General features: G+C 40.5%; 1 protein-coding gene across 7 annotated transcripts in view; it reads left to right on the forward strand.

Annotated features, from left to right (window-relative positions):
- Positions 1-1,383: 1,383 nt before the first annotated feature.
- HPS3 (HPS3 biogenesis of lysosomal organelles complex 2 subunit 1) overlaps positions 1,384-21,556 on the forward strand; it is a 35,807-nt gene continuing 15,634 nt past the window's right edge. For 6 of the 7 annotated variants that reach the window (XR_010383258.1, XR_010383260.1, XR_010383259.1 and 3 more), the window contains exons 1-8: positions 1,384-1,707; positions 8,452-8,943; positions 9,508-9,679; positions 9,785-9,870; positions 12,823-13,015; positions 16,694-16,775; positions 19,236-19,390; positions 20,911-21,019. Coding sequence is in view for 3 of the 7 variants with exons in the window: in XM_010980560.3 (XP_010978862.3) it covers positions 1,491-1,707; positions 8,452-8,943; positions 9,508-9,679; positions 9,785-9,870; positions 12,823-13,015; positions 16,694-16,775; positions 19,236-19,390; positions 20,911-21,019 (1,506 nt within the window). In the remaining 4 variants the exon portion in view is untranslated. The remainder of the gene's footprint in view (positions 1,708-8,451; positions 8,944-9,507; positions 9,680-9,784; positions 9,871-12,822; positions 13,016-16,693; positions 16,776-19,235; positions 19,391-20,910; positions 21,020-21,556) is intronic. The other variant, XM_064491880.1, reaches the window with a different exon arrangement.

Raw genomic sequence — 21,556 nt, forward strand, 5'->3', positions numbered from 1 at the left:
TGCATGCAAGTATGGGGGAGAAGTGGCTATCTCTAGGATTGGTGTTGCAAGCTTTGAGCAAATCTCACTTCTTTCTCCAAACTAGACATTTTAAATGTAGGTAAGATTACAATAATTGTAAATTTAGTCTTGAAATTTTAATTTAGTGCTAAAATTGTAATTTTAAGTCTTGAAAGAGAAAATTAATCAGAAGAGGACAATAAGGCAGATATTTTAGTGGAGAAAGGGTGTATTCATGAGTGTCGTATCTAAATGAATGAGTTTGGGGCTGTGTTAGGCTGGTTGTTTTCTACAGGAGCCTTCTGTGAGTTTGCAGCCCTAGCTGGCTGACCAGAGCAACCTCCTTGTCCACTTCTCAGCCTCATTGAGTTTGATGAATTGTTGTCTCCCAGTGAGTCCCTATAGGTTGGGTGAAGGAGAGAAGGTTATTACTTAGGGGTACTTTATTCATTTAGAGGGCTTAGGAAATGGGGATAGAGTTTAATTAGCTTCAGTCCAATTGTATCTCATTTGTCAATTCTTAGAAGAAAGGGTTATGGTTGCCTAAAGAAAATTTTGCTTTTTCTTTTCAGTTCTGTCCCTGCGTGCCAAAAGACAGCATCCCTCAATCCGTAGATTACTTTCTGGATGAATTGAAAAGAGTAGCTGCAATATCCGCTTCATCTAAATCTGTTTTTTAGAAAATGGGATTGCAACCCTGAGCTCCGCGTTGAGATGTCAGGAATACTTACAGATTACAGGACAGTCTTAGCAGCACTGGACTGAGCGCCAGTGGTTTCACCCTTACGCCTCTGTATTCTGGAGCTTATACGAACCTTTTCCCAAATATCTGGAGTTCATTAGACGATACGATTCTTCAGCAAATTTTTTTGCCAAGCACGTTCGAGGCGTCACTCTTTTCCAACCAAAACATTCTGAAAGTTCCAGTATTTCTGAGGAGCTTTTTGGTGTGTTTAGCCCGGAGCTGAGCTGTGTGCACTCGGCTGCAGTTTTTGCAGCCCTATCCTACTGAAGCTCGCAGGCTATCTCCTAGACACAAGTGATGCCCCTGAAACAAGTACAAAATGGTACAAGACAGCATATGATCAAGTGTTAAAATGTGCTCAAGGAACATCTCGCCTGACCCAAAGCAGTAATGTGAAAAGACTAAAGGAAGGACACAGCGGTCCCTGTGCCACTCATCCTCTGGGCGCCGAGGCGTGGTCAGGACTGCGCGGCTGGGTCCAAGGCCGCCGGGCGCGGACGCGGGCGGGCGGGGCGGGGCAGGGAAGGGCCGGCGTGATCTCTCCCCGGGCTGCGCCCTCGCCGGGTAGCTGCCTCTTTAAGAATCCCAGCCGCAGACCCGACCGGCTGGCGCTCACGTGACTCTGCTCCGCGCAATCGCTCGCGGAAGCGGTCCAGCTTCTGAGAGCGGTGTGGGGTCTCCGAGAGCCCCGCCGGGCGGGCAGGCCGGAGCGGGCCCAGTGGGCGGCCCGCAGCCAGTTGCGGGGATGGTGCGGTTGTACAACCTGCACCCGTTCGGGTCGCAGCAGGTGGTGCCCTGCAAGCTGGAGCCCGAGCGGTTCTGCGGTGGAGGACGCGATGCGCTGTTCGTGGCGGCGGGCTGCAAGGTGGAGGCGTTCGCCGTCTCGGGCCAGGAGCTGTGCCAGCAGAGGTGCGCCTTTTCCACGCTGGGCAGGGTGCTGCGCCTGGCCTACAGTGAGGCCGGTGAGTAGCAGCGGTGTCAGGGGGCGCGTGGGCCCGGGTTTGGGGCCTCCTTCCTAGAGCGAGCGACGCCGACACCTCTGGGTGGGAAAGGGACTTCGTGCTTGCCCTATGGTCTCTCCCGGTCAGGCGGCTGACGGAAGGTAAGGTGAGCTGAGCTGTGCGGTTGTGGTGGCAACCACAGGTGGGAGCCTGCTTCTGGTGGGCGGGGGACGCTGATTGTTCCCCCTCTTCTGGAGCACTTGCCGGAAAGGCCCTTGATTGGGGGGGGGGGGGGCTGGATTCCACTCAACCCAGACACTTAACCAGACCAAATAAACGTTTTTTTAGTATAGAAAACGACACACACAAAAGTAGAGAATAGTCTCCTGAATCTCCCAGGTTCCCATCTTCAACAATTACGACAACTCATAGTCCCTTTAAATCTATACTTTTATCCATTTCCTACAGATTTTTGACCCACATTATATGCTGATTTTTAAATCTCTATGAAGTAGAACTCGGGTCTTAGACCCCTTTCCCCCTAAACAGAGTAACAGCATCCACTAGTCTTTTTTTTTTTCACCAGAAATGTGAAACAGTACCTAGGGATACTGTGTGGGTGTATCCTTATTTTAGAAAAACCCAACATTTAAAAATAGGTACGTCTTCAGGTTACAGAAGGATTCACCATAGGAGTCTCTTAACTAATAATACACGTGAAATTTGAGTCCAGCTTTTCAAGAGGGGTGTAAAGGTGTAAATTGCAGCATTTAAGGTGGAAAAGCCTGTAGCTGAGTACTTACTAATAAAAGTGGAGAGCGTGAACCTGGGGGATTTGAGATCTCTGTCTAATCTTTACTCTGTTTGCAACTGGTCGGGTGTGAGTTTATGGAAATGTTTGGGTCTCAGTTTCAGTTTGTTGTTGTTGTTGTTGTTGTTGTTTTAAAGTAAACTGAATACTAGATCAGTGATTTCCAGACATTGGAATTCTGTGGATCAGCACAAAAAAATAGGGCTGTCATACACAGTATCTGTTCATTTTACCAAGTAAAACTATATATTAAAAAAAATGAAAAGCCATACTATTCACTGACACCATTATTTATAAAAAGAAAAACAGCCCCAAACATTGGATGTTGTTGCTTTATGAACAACTTACTGTGCTGTTATTATTTTATCTTTTTGACTAGTGAAGACATCAACAGGGGCCAGCAGGTCCACAGACCTGTGTGAAAGCCACTTACTAGATCTGTAAGTTCTCCTTCAGCATGAGATTCTGATTTTGGTATTTATTATGGTATCATTCTCCTAATCATTTCACAATATTGGTAGTTCTCCCCACTGACTTTTTAGACCTAAGAGTCCTGTTCTTCAAGAGCTGTATTGAGTGGTAAACTCACCAGTTGCAACATTAGTATGTTTACATGATTTGCCGCATTCTTCCTAACAGACATTTAATCTAGAATTAGAAGTGGCAGGCTTTATGTAAACCTCTAGCTTTCTTGCCTGTTGGTAGTGGTGATTCCGGGGAATCCTTGAATGCCACTACTTGTGTATAAGAATCGCCTGGGGAGCTTTTAAAAGTACTGATTCCTGGGCCTGACAGCCTCAGAGAGTGTCAGTTTTCCCCGGGGTGTGGCCCAGCATTGTCTCCTGTTTGGTCGAGATTGAGAATCACTGACCTAGAGCCATACTGGCTGCTGTACGCAGCCCAGTAGCGTGGTACTGAAGCCTTGAAAAACAAAGATGGTTTTGTAATTCAGTTGGCTGTCTTAGAGTTCAGGAGTCATGTGGGTATGGCATTAGTCATATAGCTCAAGGGTAACTTTCAGTCCTGGAGACAGCTTCTATCAAGCCACTGGTAGCAACTCTTAACTATGCTGATACCCAGATAACACATCTTCCACTTCTCAGTTTTTTTCCTTTGGGTCTCTTTCCACCCGCTCACAGTCACATGGACATGGAGATTCCTGCTGTGAGCCCAGTGTCTCCCCTACCTTTTGCACCTCATTAAAAAAAAAAGAAAAATTTTATATCAGCAATTTATATTTACTGTAAATGCTTTGCAGTTCTCTTACCGAAGCAGAAAACATTTTCAGTTTTTTTTCTTTTAAATCTTTAATTAGCAGGGTATCAGTCTCCTTTTATAAAATTTGGGGGAGTTAGGGAGAAAGTGGTAGAAATTTTGAAGGATTGGGGTTTCTAACATCCTCATCAATAATGGAAACTTAATTTAGGTTTTGTGTGTGAAGGGAGGAAGGGGAGACATGGGAACTCCTTGCTCTGGAGGGAGAGAGACCTGGTGGCCAGGGCTGAGTGCTTTGTGGGGAACTCTGGTGTTGGACACTTGTTTATAAAGGGGTGTCTGCAGGTGGTGGGGCAGGGAGGACGAGACCACGTGGCCCCCATCACCAGTCGTTTAGAACAAGTGTATTAAAAAGCCCATCTTTCTGTTTTCTCCCTCCAAGCCCTACCCTCCCTAAACTTTTCTAAAGTTACAAAGCAGTTTGCTGCATCATATGCTATTTCTGCCTTCTAATATCAATTTTGTCATAGGAGTGCAGCCTTTTCCGAAGTCTGCTATTAGTGTTAACCAGGTTTATGATCTTTCTATATAAAAGGAAAAGTTTACTTATTTTTTTTTAAATCAATGACTCACAGCTTAAGGGTAAATATAAGAATAATTTTATAATATATAATATTAATTTTAATTAATATAATAATAATTTTCAGGTTTACTTAATGAAGACAGAAGCTGTTATAAAATAAGTAAAATAAAGCCCTGGGCACATAATGTTTTAAAAAGGTTGATTCCTTTCTTTTATAAAGGGTTATAAGCTCCACAGAATCCTCTAGACTTATACCTCCTTTCTAACATTTTTTGTTTTCCTTTCTAACATTTTGAGAGACAGCATTATTGGGGAGTGAGCATTGACCTTTGAGCTAACCACATCCAGGTTTAAGTCCCAGCTCCATCATTTATTGGCTGTGTTGCCTTATGCAAATTACTTCGCTTATCTGAGCCTCAGATTTGTGATCTGTAAAATGGAGAAGGGAATAATGTCCTGAAGGGCTGTTGTGAGGATTAACTGAAAAAAATGCTAATCTAAAGCTCTTCTTGGTCATTTGGCTTGTTAGGTGGACATACTTAGCAAGTTCTAGTTCATCCTTTGTAAAGTTATTAATTTGAAAACATATAGGACAGCATAGTTCCTACAGTTTGCAAATTATATATAAACAGTTGATGTATAGAGTTTACCAGTGAAATAGGCATGTATTTATAGATGCATGAATAAAAAGCTTTTATTATAACTAAAGAAATATTCTTAGTTTTTTAAATTTTTTAATGGAGGCACTGGGGATTGAACCCAGGACCTTGTATGTGCTAAGCACACACTTTACCACTGGGCTATTCCCTACCCCAAATATTCTTAGTTTCAAAATTCACTTAGTAAATTGAATATGATACTGAAGTACTGACATCAAAAGAAAAAAATTAGAAAAAGTGGATATCATCAAAATTAAAAACTTTTCTTCATCAAAGGACACTATCAACAGATTGAAAAGGCAACCCATAGAATGGGAGAAAATATTTGCAAAGCACATACCTGGTAAGGGTTTAAAATCTAGAATATATAAAGAGCTCCTTTAACTCAACAACAAAAAAACCCAATTCAAAAATGGGCAAAGGACTTGAATAGACATTTCTCTAAATGGCCAACAAGCACATGAAAAGATGATCAACATCACTAATCATCATGGAAGTGCAAGTCAAAACCACAATGAGGTACAACTTCATGACCTGTTAAGATGGCTATTATCAAAACAAATAGAAAATAACAAGTGTTGGTGAGGATGTAGAGAAATTGGAACCCTTGTACATTTGCTGGTGGGAGTGTAAAATAATAGAGCTGCTATAGAAAACAATATGGAGGTGCCTCAAAAAATTAAACATAGAATTGCCATATGATCCAGCAATTTCAATTCTGGGCATATACACAATAACTGAAAGCAGGGACTTGTGTAGATGTTTATACACTAATGTTCTTAGCATTTTTCACTAGAGTCAAGAGGTGGAAGCAACCCAAGTGTTCATCAACAGATGAACAGATAAACAAAATGTGTTTTATACATACAATAGAATAATATTCAGCCTTAAAAAGGAATGCAATTCTGACACATGCTACGACAAAATGAACCTTGAAGACATTATGCTAAGTGAAATAAACGTGACACAAAAGGGCAAATATTGAATGATTCATTTTATATGAGGGTACCTGAATAGTCAAATTCATAGAGATAGAAAGGTAGTTGCCAAAGTCTATTTTCATGAGACACTACTATAATTTATGGCAGTGTTCAGTCCTAGTTTCTACTTTCATTCTTAAAGCATTCAGTTTTGCTTTCAATTTTGTGTACCTTAGTTCTGAGTTGGATCTGCAGATGTGTACAGATAGTTCATATTTATGTATTGTACATAATCATGCAGCATTGATGCTATGTTGTATTATGTAAATAATGAAAGCCATGTAGAGAGGGTGGGGATGGTTGCACAACAGTGTGAATGTACTTCATGCCATTGAATTGTACACTTAAAAATGGTAAAAATGGTAAATTTTATATTATATGTATTTTACCACAACTAAAAAACTTTTTCTAAATGTATTTACTGAGGGAATTCAAGGAAGATGGAGGCCACATAGCATCTTTTGCCCCCAACCCCATGAAACTGCTTCTCTGGAAGTTTCTGCTTCCACCTCTTGACTAGTGAAAAATGCTATGAACATTAGAGTGAACAAGTGTATGGAACCTGCAGGATATACCTTGGCATTCCACCAGGATCTCCGTGGACAGGACAGATGCAGGCTCTGCCTCTGTGGCATCAAAGGAACCAGCAACAGGAGAAGTTTTGCCTCTCCTGAGGGCTGGCTCCTTCTGGAGGAGGAGGAAGGAGACACTCAGGAGGCTGGCAGAAAGGGGCTGCCCCCGCTTGCATGCTGCCTCTGTAAAAGGGAAGTTAGCGTGCTAACAGCAGCACTTCAATTTCAGTTCACTGGAAAAGGGCTTGTTTACCTAATAATGTTTAAGCATATAGTAGGCTCTCTGTTTGGAAGAACCTCGACTTATACCTCCCTCACCCACAAAATTCTGGAGAGTAAGAATTTTAATTAAAAAACACTAAAATAGAATGTGTAAGGGTGTGTTTATGTCATTTGGAGGACAGAAGAAACAGTTTTAAGCATGTTAGGAAACTCAGAAGCCAAGAAGGAAAAGATACATATATGGCTACATGAAAATTGTATGGTAAGAGACATCATGTAAAGTCAGACAATAGCCAAGTCAAAAGTCAAACGTTAGACTACCAAAAATGATTTGCTATTCATGGCCAACAGAGGATTAATATCGCTCTTACCCAGAGAGCTGCTATTTCTTTATAAGAAAAACAAATCAGTGTAATAGAGTGGATAACTTGCAGAACAGAAATTATACGTGGCTGAATAAACACAGGATAAGATGGCCAGCTTTATAAGTGGTCTGAAGAACATAAATTATAATAACCATGAGAGTGCCTGTTTCTTCCATCACATCGAGTCAGTGCTACTGAGGATGTGGGGAAGCAGTCCCATTCAAGCAGTGCTGGTGACGACCTGTGATAGTAATCTGGAAATATCTATTACAATTCAGAATATGCCTGCCGTTTGGCCCGGTACTCTCACTTTGGGGAATCTATGTCATTGAAACTAACCTCCAGTAAATAAATATATAGGTATAGGCCTGTTTATTACTGCATGAAGTATAGTGGCCAAAAAACTGGAAATGCTTGAATGTAGTATATCAACAGGGGAATTGTTGACTTAATTATGACATACATATACATACAGGATTATTTTGTGGATATTGAAAAGGATGTTAGATATCCATGTATCTAACCTGAAGGGAAAGCTATATTGGTAATCTTTTGGTAGTACACTGGTAATTTTTAAAAGCTGCAGATTGTTAAATATATTTAGTATGCTTCCATTTTGGTAAAAACAAAAACAAAATGACAAGCTGCCACTCTTTGATCTATGTTTATCTGAAAGAAAGGTTTAGAAGGACACAGAGCGGGCTGTATGTGTTAACACTGTCTCCTTATGGGTCGGACTCCTCATGCTTTTCATTTTGTATATCTATCACTTTGACTTCTCACAACAGAAAGTAATTACAGAATTACTTAGTAATTTTTAAAAAATTAATGAAATCAACAACTAAGGGAAAATTAGCTTGGATTTAAATTTTATTTAATATGTACAGCTTTATCCTATTTCTCAGAATTGACGTGAAGATATGACTTTTGTGGGAAGCAGAGGTGTTGTAGTGTAAGTTCTGCTAACCTCTTCAGAGCTTCTTAATTTATACTTAATTTTAACATCATGCCAATACTAAAGTCTGTATGTCAGGAGAGCTTTGTTGGAGCTGTACATTCAGAGCTATAGTAACACTTAGAGTTACTATAAGGAATAAAATATAAAATTTCTCTGTAAGCTGCGTGAATCGTTAATGGGTTAGCTTAAGACATTAAAATGAGGAGAGATTATATTTCAGATCCTAAATGCCTAATGTCAGTTAAAAATACACACAAGATCTTGTTACTTAGAGTTTTGTTCTAGTCGATCTTTAGTTTAACCATTCACATTAAGATTCATTAATAGTTCCTTTTCATGGTGCAGGGTAAGTGGTTGTTTCTAATTACAGATTCTAAGTATAATCTTATTTCCTTCTCAGGAGACTATTTGGTAGCAATTGAAGAGAAAAACAAAGCTACGTTTCTACGTGCTTATGTGAACTGGAGAAGTAAAAGGACTGAAAACTCCCGAGTGTGTATCCGAATGGTTGGACATAACGTGGAGGCACCCTTCAGTGAAACCTTCAGGGACCAGATGTCTATTTTGGAGATGCCGCTTTCTGAGACCCCCTTGTGCATTTCCTGTTGCCCTGTGAAAGGAGACCTTCTTGTTGGCTGCACAAATAAGTTAGTCTTATTTAGTTTGAAGTATCAGGTGATTAATGAAGAATTCTCAGTATTGGACTTCGAACGTTCCTTAATTATACACATTGACAGTATCACTCCTGTTGAAATTTCTTTTTGTGTTGGATATGTTGCTGTCATGTCAGACTTAGAAGTCTTAATCCTAAAACTGGAATCAGACCCCAAAAATGGAGAGAGTGTTACCCACCACCCACGGAAGACCAACAATCCAATGAAACAGGCAGAAGGTAAATAATGAATTTAGCTTACTTCCTTGTTTTAGGTGAAAACTCTACTCTGAAAGGCTCTAGTTTGTGTATTGCCCAGCCACATTATTTATAGATTTAGTTATTCCTAATACATGGGATTTGGATTTATGATCTTGTTGCCCAGATCTTATTCTGTAGCACGTAAATGTATTTCAGCATCTACTTATCATTAGAAATAGTGAACCAGCTGCTGCTAGATGAGGAATTTCTAGTCCCAGTCCTCATCTTTACTAGCTGAATGACCTTAGGTTAGGAATACCAACTCTGAGTTTATTTCCTCGTGTAAAACGGGGATGATGATAATACCCTGTTGTACTTTATCGATTGTGAGGAATAAATGAGTAACTGCTAAGGCTTTTCAGAACCATAGTGCCTTATAAATATGTGAGATGTATGTGTGTATAAATATGTGAGATGTATGTGTGTATAAATAAATAAAATTTCTATATGTCTATTTAATTGGTGGGAGGATGTGAAATCTAATTTGTGCTCAAGTAGTACTTAGAGTTAATTAAATAATTTCCTTCAATTTTATTTTTTAAGGCATCAGTGATGAAACTTTGCAGCTTGAGCCGGATGATTTTGTTATCTGCCAGAAGCCCATGGAACTTCTTGGTGAAAAAAGTGAACAGTCTGGAGTATCTGTTACATTGGAATTGACAGGATTAGCTGATGAAAAAATAAAATATTTCCACGTTCAGCACCTGCTTTATAGGTATTAGAAAGCTTTTTATTCACTAGGATTTAATATGTATTAATTAATGTGCTTATAAGTACATGAAAATTAGATTTCTCCCTCCCTCTCTTTTTAAACTCACAGACGTTTTGCTCCTGATATTTCGTCCTATGTCTTGTCCGATGACATCAAGTTGCATTCACTTCAGCTGCTGCCCATTTACCAAACAGGTCAGTGTGACAGTGCTGCAGTGCAGTGGGGTGAAAGGCTCCGGCCTGGGAGGGCAGACCCATGTGAGTAGTAGGTTAGGTTCTTCTCCTGAGTTTCCCTGTGGTCTTGGGTAGGTTCTTAGCGAATAACTGAGCACTAGAAAGGGAAGTCGTGACTGCTCGGAGAAGCCATGCCGAGGACCTGACTGACAAAACCCATTTCCCTTTTTGCAATAGTCACTGGGCCCCAAAAGGGGAATTGGAGCTGTATTATAGCTGAGGTTCGGTTGGGTTCCAGCTGGGCTTTTGGCAGAGCTTCTTACGATGATCTTGTGAGCAACGTGGGAAAATGTGTACTGAATGGAAATCCATTTAGAGCAGTGGTTTTCAACCTTGCTGCACATTGGCCTTACTTGGATGCTTTAAAAATACCGATGCCCCGTCTCTTCATGCTGGAGGTTCTGACTTAATTGGTCAATATGATCGGCCACCAAGATTAAGAATCACTATTGAGTTTTGTTCTTAACATCTTAAGGTGATGCCTAGGGAGAGATATAAATATTACTCTGATTAAATGTGTGTATAACCTTCATTTATTTTTTTCTTTCTTTTAGTCAACATGTATCACGTACCTGCTCTGTTGGGTATTGTGCTGACCACTAGGGAACCAATGATGAGCAAAAGTAGGCCAAGTCCTTGCACACATGGCGCTTACTGTCTCTCAGGGGGAGGCAGACGTGAATGGAATAATCCCAAAAAGGAGTGTATATTTACACACTGACAGGGGTGGTCTGTGAGAAAAGACCCTGGCCTTGAGAGCCTGAAAGGAAGGATCCTGACCTCGCTAAGAGGTCGGGGCAGGCTTCCTGAGAAAGAGGATCTGCAGAGTGAATGGGGGCTGATCTGGGGATACGGCTGGTGCAGAGGAAGCAGCAAAGATGCCGAGGAGGCAGCTTGTTTGAGGAACTGAGAGAAGCAAGGGAGAGGAGTTGTAACGAGGCTGGAGACCAGACAGGGCCCACAACCACATTAGAGGGTTAATGCTTTATCCAGTGGCTTCCCACAGCACCCAGAATCCCAAATCTTTTCCATGGCCAGCATGACCCTGACTCTGGGCTTATTTTGTCCCACTTGCCCTGCTTACGATTCTCCATCCATGTGGCTTTTCTTTGTTCCTCAGATATGCCAAGTGCACTTGTCTAAGACCTGTTATTAACTCTTCTCATGCCAAGAACGTACCTCCCTCCGATCTTGCACAACTGGTGCCTTCAGTCATTCAACTCATGGCTCAAATACCACCTCACCACTGAGGACTTCTCAGTTTAAACTATTCCCTCTCCACATACTGCAGTTTGTTTAGTCTCTGTCCTAATCCCCTTCACTAGAATGAATGCTGTTACTTTGTCTCATGCTCTGTTGTATCCCCAGAACCTGGAGGAGTGACACTTAGTAGGCGCCTGATGGATGTTTTAAGGATATTAGGGACAAATGAGGGCATAGGTAGTGCAATGTGAGCTGAGCCCTGATGGATGAGTAAAACTTTTAGAAGATGGAGATTTTGGTCCAGCACTTGGAACGTGTAAAGTCATCACGTGTGTTTGGCGATGAGCGAGCACTTCTGTCTGACAAGCGCAAAGATGTGTGTGGAAAGAAGAGGCAGTAAAAACTGGACCAGTTGCTTTGGGCCAATTGTGGAAAGTGCAGAATGGGACCTTCTTCTGTGGGTGTCCTTGAAGAGTATCAGTCAGAGCTGTATGTTATTAAAAAAACTTTGCTTATGAAAAATTTCAAACACACAGACGTAGAAAATATAGTACAGTGTCCCCCATGTTCCTACCACACAGCATCAGCAGTGTTGCCTCATGACCACCCCTGCCCCATGCCAGATTATTTTGATGCAAATCCCAGAGTTATTATTGCCATTTTACCCATTAATGTTTCAACATGTGTTTCTAAAAGAAAATAATTATTTTATTTAAACCCAGAATACCATGTCACATTTTTTTAAATGTCTTGATATCATCAAATATCCAGTCAGTTCAGATTTCTCCAATTATCTGCAAGTTTTTTTCTCTAATCTGTTTTGTTTGAATCAGATTCCTAGTAAGGTTTATACATTGCAATTGGTTCCTGTGTCTTTTATGTCTCTTTTAATAGGTAGGATCTGCCTTCCTCTCTCTTTCTCTTTTCTTTGCAATTTAGTTAGCAAGAAACTGGACTATTAATGTGGAATTTGCCACAGTCTGAATTTTGCTGCCTGACTCCCTGCAGTGTCATTTAACATGTTCCTGTATCTGCTGTATTTCCCTGTCATCTAAAGCTGCACTGTTCAGGATGGTAGTCATTTGTCACAAGTTGCTGCTGAGCACTTTGAGATGTGACTAGTCTAAATGGAGATATACTATAAATATAAAATTCACACTAGACCTTAAAGATTTAGTACGGCAAAAAAAAAAAGTCTCGTTAATTTTTTTTATTGCTGGTTGAAATGATAACATTTTGGATATGTTAGATTAATACAACATATTTTTTAAATTTTGCCTGCTTTTTACTTTATAAAAAGTGGTTACTAGAAAACTCTGTATTACGTATGTGGCTCACATATTTCTATTGACAGTGCTGATCTAGATAGGTTTTATCAGATAATGAGATGATGATGGTCATGTTTTTGTTTTTTTTTGGTAACACAAGTAGTGTTGAGTTCTTTCAGAACGTTGGCTCTTTTTGTGATGTTAAGAAACATTGATAATTGTTACTTACATCTGTTAACGTATTAGAAGTTTCAAAATGTTCTACTTATATCACTCCATTTTCATTTCTTACTGGCATTCTTCTATAAAGAGCAGCTTCCCCTAAGCAGCTCTTCAGTTACCCGTTTATAGACTTTTTTTTTGCATAGAAGTCAAAACACTGATGCCCTTTATTTACTGATTTCATGGCTTTTTTTTTTTTTTCCACGTTTTTCTCATGCAGGTTCTCTTACTTCCGATAGGAAAAAGTCATCTCAGGAAAAAGAGTTGCTGAGTCTCTTTTGTTTCTTCTCATTACCTCATGTGGGCTATCTGTACATGATTGTCAAATCTGTTGAATTAATGTCAGTCTACCAATATCCTGAGAGGTCTCAGCAGGCGGTGCTCACACCACAGTTTTTACATGTCATCACAAGGTATGTTCCAGTCACTTGCTAGTCTTTGAGTCACTTATTTTTCTGTAAATTCTTGAGGTACCTTCTAAATCTTTAAATGAGAATTATGTGAATCAGTGTGTAGTGCTGTAAATTAATGATATGCATCTTTTTTTTTTTTTTAATGGCCCATACCTGCTTTTTCAATGTCAGAGATTCAGATTCTGGTTTTGCCTTTGTTTTATTTTCTTAGACTGGATGGAAATCTTTCTAAGGAAGTATAAGATTCTTCTGAGGGAAAATTTTCATAGGAAATTCTAATGAAAGTCAGTGAGGCCAGTTGGGGCATCTCTTTAGATTTCTTTTTAGATTTCCTAATTTTTTTTTCCCACTGCTATCATATCCTGTATGCATTGAGTTACTTCATGATGGGTTAGAACTGTGAAGAGGTTAGAAAGACCACTGATTCCCCCCTCTGAGTAGCGCAGATGGGGAAGGAGTCCAGAGGCTGGGATTGGTCAAGGTCATGTGGCTAATTGGTAGCCGATGTCTTCCAAGTTGCCTTACCCTAGTAAGTTGGCATGTGAACTGGGTTCCTAAGTGGGACTCTAATCTCATTTCCTTTTATCTCAGCAGTAAATGATGCTTGTGGTTTTATTTCCTGTTTTTTGAGTTTCAAGTACGTGCAAGGCGCTGCATTGAGCCCTCTAGCCAGCCAACCATGAATAAGGCACAACATCTGCTTTCTGAAGCAACAACACAAGAGAGGGCTGGAGACACATACAAGGGCCACAGACACTGGGAGATTTGTGAAAAATGTCTTAAGACTTTGTGAAAGTGGCGTAGGCTATGGGAGGAGGGAAATTACTTCTGGCTGAGTCACAGAGGAAAGTTTTTTGTGTTTGAACTGAGGCCTGAAAGCTAGTTAGAATTTGACAGATTGGAAGAGAAGGGCATTACAGCTAGAGGGAAAACTAAACAAAGCTATGTCCAGGTTTGCAGGAGCATCCAGTATAAATTGCATAGGACAGTGATTTTTTTTCTTCAACTGAGTGGTAGTATCAGAATCTCCAGCAGGTGCTGAAGTATACTTCACAGAGCACAGGACCCACCTGGAGATTCTGACGCCCACTCCCAGTCGGGGTGCTCCCCTCTCTTCCCGCTCTTTGGTGTAGGGAAAAATGCTATTGTGTGTTTCTTAACCGAACAGTGTGGAGGTAACTAGTCTTTTCAATTTCCAAAGTGTTGTATAGTGATGTTCTTTATTACATATAAAGGAGCTATGTTTCAACATAGAGAAGTGCGGCAAATAATGCTTGAGAGAGAGCTCAGGGCTTTGGAAATTAAACTAAAGATTTGTTTAAGGTTTTAACCAAAGAAAGTGATGTGATGAGAGCCCTGCTTTAGGAAAACGAATGTTGGCCAATATGGAGGATGGTTTGAACATAGATTATAAGTTATTGGGATGGTTCAGTAAGAGTAGTGAGTGGGCAGGGCAGTAGCAGTGACGAGAGAAGGAAGCGGGGATGGGAGAGGCTTCAACAAGAGAATTATAAAACTTGGCGTCTGATGGGATAACAGGAATGATATAGGGTCCTGAAAATATAGTATTATGAGGACTTAAAGGGACTTAAAATATGTGGGTTTTGCCTGTTTCCCGGTAGGAAATTATTGAAGCTTTTCTTAACATCAGCACCGAGAGATACTTTGGTATCATTAACCTAACTATAGAAGCATTAGACATTAGAAGAGTAGTTGTTATATATGAATTCAGATTCTTAATAAGAATCCCACCCCTCTATTTTAAACTCTATATTGTTGAATGCATTTTAACATATTTTTTATTTTACCCAATAGATACATATTTTAGAAATATCTTGATCCATAAATTTGTCTTGAAAATTTTCTTAAAGAGTGGCGTATTTATAGACCCTAAAAAAAAAGGCAATAGAGTTTTTTTTTAAAGAACTTCCTAACTAGAAGAGTAGCTCAGACCCCCTTGGAGCAGTTTTTCACGTACATAACTGGTTCCCACCTCACCCCTACCAAATCATAATCTCCAGAGTTCATATAAAATCATGAGAAATGTTATCCTTATAAATACTCAAAAATGAGAAAGCATCCCACAGTCTTCCTTCTCAGAGTGCATCGTGTCACAAATTGGTCTATATTCATCCAACTATTTTTTTTTAAAGAATACATGTACTACTATGATTTGTTTTTCACAGAAGTGGATCATATGATGTCCACTGTTCAGTACCTTGCTGCTTCACTTAGCAGCAGATCCTGGACGTCTTTCCAGGCCAATGCACTTCAGTTTACTCCATTCTTTGCTTATACTGCTGCTTAGTATTCCAGCAGTAGCCAACAGCTGGATTATTGTTGGTGGAGCTGAGTCAGAGGACCCAGCCTTTTTATCTCTAGAACCTAAAGGTCATTCATTCATCTTTGTGGTCATAGCTACTCTGACCTGTCATTCTGGACCCTGCAGGTGCTTTTTATGGTCCCCACTATCACAGAGTCCCTTCTGTTTATTTTACTTCCTGAGGGTCCTAACTCTCTACTCTAGATTTGTAAGCAATGGTGCTACCATCCCAGCTGTTGTCATGACTCCAGAGGTCATGTCCTAGAACAATGCGGACATGGACAGAGACCCCCGTGGGCTGAGGCTGAAGTTGAAGCCCTAATAAACAGATGGATAGTCCTGTGCAGGGTCTTGCAACATTGAAAATGTCAGAATGCCTCTCTTGTTAAAGAAGTATTTTTTTCTATTTGAAGATCATTGTTAGGTTTGCTTTAGTCCTTCATTTGTTTTTTAATGTCAATGGAGTTCATTTTTACTTCTCTCCCTGTCTAATTTGTTTTAAAAATCATTCCTGGGAACCCATGACGAGATAGGTTTTGTAGCTAAGTTAACCATTGACGGTTTTTAATGTCAATCTTGGAGTGCTGACTTATCTACTAGTCTCCAGGTGTCTATTGGAGCACTTACTGTGGGGTCCCCAGGTTGTTTTACTGTGCAGAAGCAGCCTGGGCTTGTGGAAAAAGCTAGAGGAGGGTGAGGAGTGAGGAGACCTGGGGTCTAATTTGGCTCCACTCTGCAGAGAGGATTTGGACCAGTCATGTACCTTGCAGGCCCTAATCTTTACAGCAAGCTGCTGGACTAGGTAATTCTAAGGATTCCTTCAGACAGTCTCTGATTTCCCCTTCTACCATTGGATTTGGGTTTGTGTAATCTAAGCGTGTTGCCAGCATAATCCAGGCTCCATTTCATCCTAAAATGAGTGGGATAGAGATAATAATAATCAGGAAACTTGGGTTCTAATCTTGGCTTTGATTGTCACCTGTCTGTACTTTGGGATCCTGGGGGAATCGTTTTGTCTATAAAATGAGGGTGTTGACCCAGATTCATGGTTCTTAACTAGGAGTGTACCTCACAGCCACACATGAAGCTTTGTGGAATATACTTATCTAGATTCAGCCCCTGGAGATTATGATTTGGTAGGGGTGAGGTGGGGACCAGTTATGTATGTGAAAAACTGCTCCAAGGGGGTCTGAGCTGCTCTTCTAGTTAAGCAGTATGACTTGTCAGCATTTGATAAGTACTTGGGTCGTCCCCCAGCCCCGCCGTCGCTCTGTTCTCCTGTGAAATCCCCCCAGCTATGGGCACGTTGGTTACTGGCCTCCGCTTTGCTCAGTGGCCTCTCTCCTCTTCCTCAGTAACAACCTGCAGTGTTTCACGGTGCGGTGCAGCGCGGCAGCCGCTCGCGAGGAGGACCCCTATGTGGACACCACCCTGAAGGTTAGAACTGGCTTAGGGCAGCGCAGCCTTAAGTCGAAACAGAACCTGTGAATGCTTGCAAATTTCCTCATTGGATCTAAGCTTGGCAATCATTAAAGTCTTGTTTGTTCAGTTAGAATCTTTGGATGTAAAATAGTAAGCATTTTGTGATTCATGGTTTAGATAACAGTTTTTAAGATTCCTGGGAAAACATTTCACCCACAATTTAGGTATAGTGCATAGTTTTACAGTTTGGTGAAGAAAATGTATAGTGTTTAACTTCAGAGCACTTCACAACTATAGTATACTACAATTTTATTCTCTTTTAATGGAAATATTGGTGGCAAGTGTATAGAGCTGTTAACAAAACAGTACAGAAATCAGTTTATTCAAGAGCACAAAATTGAATAGAGTGTATTAAAATGATTTATTTACACTATTGTCAGATACGCCTATAATTCTTTTGTCATTTTAAAGACTTCAACAACTTTCTGTATTTCCGTAGTTTTGATCTAGTGTTAATGGATCTGCTGGATCTGTAACCCTCATTTTTAATGAGAAGTAATATGCTTAGTTTCTGAAAAGCTCTTGACCACAAAAATAGACTGAGGCAATTTTATGCTGAAATTCTCTGTTATGACCTTGAATTTCTCAGAAATACACTGATGATTTGCATCCTGTTCATCATGTGCAATTTTACCTCTGAAGCATAGGCTATTTGAGTGGATGTTTGTTATGAACATACATGCTTCAGGGAACCCCCAAATTATGATGGCCTATATTTCACAAGTTAGTTTATGTCCATCTGGCAGCTGGAATGCCTTTTTCTGGAAAAACATGTGTTCAGTGATGATGGTTACATTAACAAGCCAGACCCTGTTTAGTGCTCACTGTGTCTGATCACTGTTGCCCAAATCGTGATATGTAATAGCGTTTTATCGTGATCTGAGTTCTCTCTCTTGCTGTGGCCTGCCTGTAACTTTCTGCTGCTGACCAGGCTTACAGCCCACCACTTACCTTCAGCCGCTTAAGAGAAGAGACCAGAATCACAGCCCTCTCGTGCCTTTCTGTCTGTGTTTAACACACATACACACATAGCCTTTTCAAGAGATTATTTTAAAAATAAGGATGACGTCCCTAGTTAAAATGGAAAGGTGGCAGATTCCTTGTCTCTCGCTTCTTCCCCTCCACCCCGTCTTGCCTTGTTTTTTGTTTTAAACCTCAGGGAGACATAGGCTTGTCAAGGTAGTGATGGTGGAGTGAGGGGTGCAGAACAGATTGAGGTAGGATCAGTCTGCATTTGAAAATAAATCATAATTCCAGGTCTTCTCAGAGACTCATAAAAACAGAAGGAAGGAAGAGAAGAAGGGAGACAAGAGGAGAGAGAAGAGCTGGTGAGGGACGCTGCTTTTGTGGCCTGTCCTCCTGAAGGCAGCAGAGCGGAGGACAGGGGTGGTTACACCTCCTGGCCCCCCCTTCCCTGAGGCGCCACTGTTCTGAAGTCCTAGATGCCCCTGAATGAGCAGGCTGTCATTTTACTCCCTTGCTGACTCAGGCTTGGGAGCTGTGGTGTCTGAGAAAGATTTCACAACCTCAGAGACAGGTTCAAAGGGCATGTGGTCTTTATTTCCCTTTCCTCTGAGATTCTGCCTCAGCGTACCCAAGGCCACATTAACCATTCTCTTAGGAATGAAAAAATAAACAGGTGTTTCCCCCAAGCACTTAGTATAAAGGGGACGATGAAAATGACCTCAGAATCCAAAAGGCATTAATGGAGGAGGTGGGGAGGCCTCGCCACATCATTTTGTGAGTCCCAGAAAGAGCTCCTCCATGATCTTTCTTATCCATTCTACTTGAATGAATGGTTCCTGATAAGGACAGGAGCCTGGCTCCTGGTCCAGGGTTTCCTCCGGGTTACCTGACACACCCCAGCCTGTCAGCCATTCTAGGTAGTGTTCATACCTACAGAGCTAATAAGGGCCATCTGAACACGCAAGCATTTCTATCGTACACACCCATCCACTAGGAAACATTTTATATGCAGTGGAATATCCTTTTATAGTGTCTGATTTTGCCTAGAAGCCCCATTTGGACGTACCCTGAGCCAGTCTGCTGTTGGTGGGGAATCCTCTGGGTGGCAGGTAACCAGCGCCCGGCTGGGCTCCTGGAGCTGCTCTGGAGGGCACATGCGGGAGTTCCCACGGCTGTGAGGGGCCTCCGGAGCACCGGCTGTCTGCATTTATCAAGTCAGCAAGTGCTGAGTAGCTTTGTCAGACACACATGAAATAGTTAGTTATATGTTTAGATAGGGTAACCTCCTTGCTCTGATGAGAATAGAAATTTGGATTGCTTTTGGCAGGGGAGTGGGGGGAGGAGGTTGGGGGGAAAGGAGAAATTGTATCAAATACATTAGCTTTTGGAGATCAGAGTTCATGTACTTTATTTCTTGGCTTAATTTGTGTTTGTTTGTTTTTTCACTAGACTTGCCCACCTGTCAGTCTGGATGTCTGTGCTTTAAGAATACAGCTTTTCATAGGCTTGAAAGCCATCTGTCACTTTAAAAACCACGTCATACTTTTGACCAAGGCAGACCCTGAAAGCATTCCAGAGAGAAGAGAGTCACCCAAGAGGCTTCTGTAAGCATCCCCTCACCCCCTCAGACATTCCCGCCAGAGCTTCTGGAATGAATTATTTACTGGTATATTTTGCATACATCTTAGCTTATCTTCTTCTAAATCAAAACTTGGAGTGATCAGATGGCTTTTCTATGGTGTTCTTTTTACAGAGTAAGAAAAGGTTCTAATGATCTCTATCATGTCTTTTATAGTTGACTTTGAACTTTTAGAAAGAAATGAATTGTAAAGTAGTTTCAATAAAAATCTGTGGTATTTTAGATAAGAAGTTGAAGGACGTGTTTTTTTGTGTAATTAATGAGTAAGGCAGAGCCTTTTATTCTAATCCAAACTACAAGACTCTTTATTATTTTTCTTCTTTGATCTTCCAGTGGTTACATTTTTATCCAAAAATTATTTTCTGGTATTTCAATTCAAAAGAAATTAGGAATGCATTTCTTACCTTAAAGCACCTTCATAGTGTATAGATATGTGTTAATCTACCTTAAAATTGCATTTTAGTAATGCTAATTTCCGGTTGACTCTTTGGTTTTCTGCTTTCATATTGTTTGGAATAGAATGCTTAATTCCAGCTATGCTAATTACACTTCTGTTTGATGTTTTCTGTACTGTGAATTTAGTGGTAGGGAATGCAATCTAATATGAACATCCTCTGTGAAAAATTTTATCAGGAAAGAAATCTGTTTTAGGGGAAGAGTATATTTCAAGTCGAACATCGGTTTTAATTTTTAACATAAGTTTCTTCTTTTTCAAATTATTTGTGCCTGTGCTTTGTTCCACCAACAGGAATAACCAGGTTGACTTGGGTAACTGGTCATTTAGAGTGTGCACTAAGTGGTCTGAGACTGACTGATCCTGAAAGCTCTCTGGCGAGAGGAAAAACAACTTGTAATCTTGCACATTTGACATCTTAAAAAGTATTGTATTTTTCTAAATGATTAAAAAAATTCTAATTTATTTGAAACTTCATTTGGTCAAAGGTCTACATTTTTAGAAGATTGTATACTACAGAAAATGCATCACATAGTGAAAGCAAGAGATGAGATGATGCTTTAAGCAGACTTAGAGTTCTGTCTTCTGCATTTTGCCAGCAGCCATGAGTCTTTTGCTTGTTGCTCTGTTGGGCTTCTGGTTTGATCTGTAGTATAGGGCATGCTGGACTCAGGAAGGCCCCATGCTGGACAGAGCTTGGGCACAGGGACTTTCACAGCCAAGTTTCTCTTCCTTCTGAGAAGTCTTGCCTGTTCTGTGAGCTTACTGCCCATTTAAGAATACTTACAGAATGTATTGGAAGTGATTGATTGATCAGTCCATGACAGTATAGTATATTAAATGCTATAAGCCTACAGGGTATTGTGAACTGATGTTCTGTAAAAAATCTACTGTGTAGCCATCAAAGAAAATATTAAATGAAAATGATATCATAGTTATAATATTTTAGGTAACTGATACTTACCATTTAAAATTGCCATTTATTGATAATATGTCTTACCTACAATTCCTGTGCTCTGTTTTGTTTTTAGTTCTAGAAAAGGGACCAGTGTTAACCTCAAAGCACCTCCTGTAGCTGAGGCTGGGTGGAATTTGTATATTGTGAATACGATCTCACCAGTGCAACTGTACAAAGAAATGGTACTCCTTTCAGACTTCTAATTCTTATTTGTAGAAGTTTAGAGTCTAATTGATGACTGGAAATTGATTCTAATAATCGTACATTCAGAATGCCACAGCCAGCCGGCTTCCAGGCTCTGTCTGACAGAGGTGTGCGTATCTTCACCTTCTTATTTTCACAGCTTCTGACCTTTGAGGAGCCAGGAGAAATTCCCTTCACTAAAATAAAACTCCCTTATTCATACCTACTCTCCTATGAGAATTGATTAGCCAGTCTAAATATAAATAGCCTTTGACTGTTACTTTGAATTCTAGCAAAGAGAACCATGAAATGGAGCTGAAAGAAATCTTAGATCATATGTCCCCGTCTCACTCTTCTTTGAAGTATCAGCAGATGGTCCTGGGGCACTGCAGCATTGTCCCATGGGCATCCTTACTCCTTTTCCCAGAGTGACAACTGCCTGCTTAACCCTGACAATTTTTATAAACTATTTTGAAATAATTTCAAACCTACAGAAAAATTGCAAAAATCAGAATAGTAAAAATAAAACCTATATA

The sequence above is a fragment of the Camelus dromedarius genome, chromosome 2, assembly GCF_036321535.1.
Source record: "Camelus dromedarius isolate mCamDro1 chromosome 2, mCamDro1.pat, whole genome shotgun sequence".
NCBI lineage: Eukaryota > Metazoa > Chordata > Mammalia > Artiodactyla > Camelidae > Camelus > Camelus dromedarius.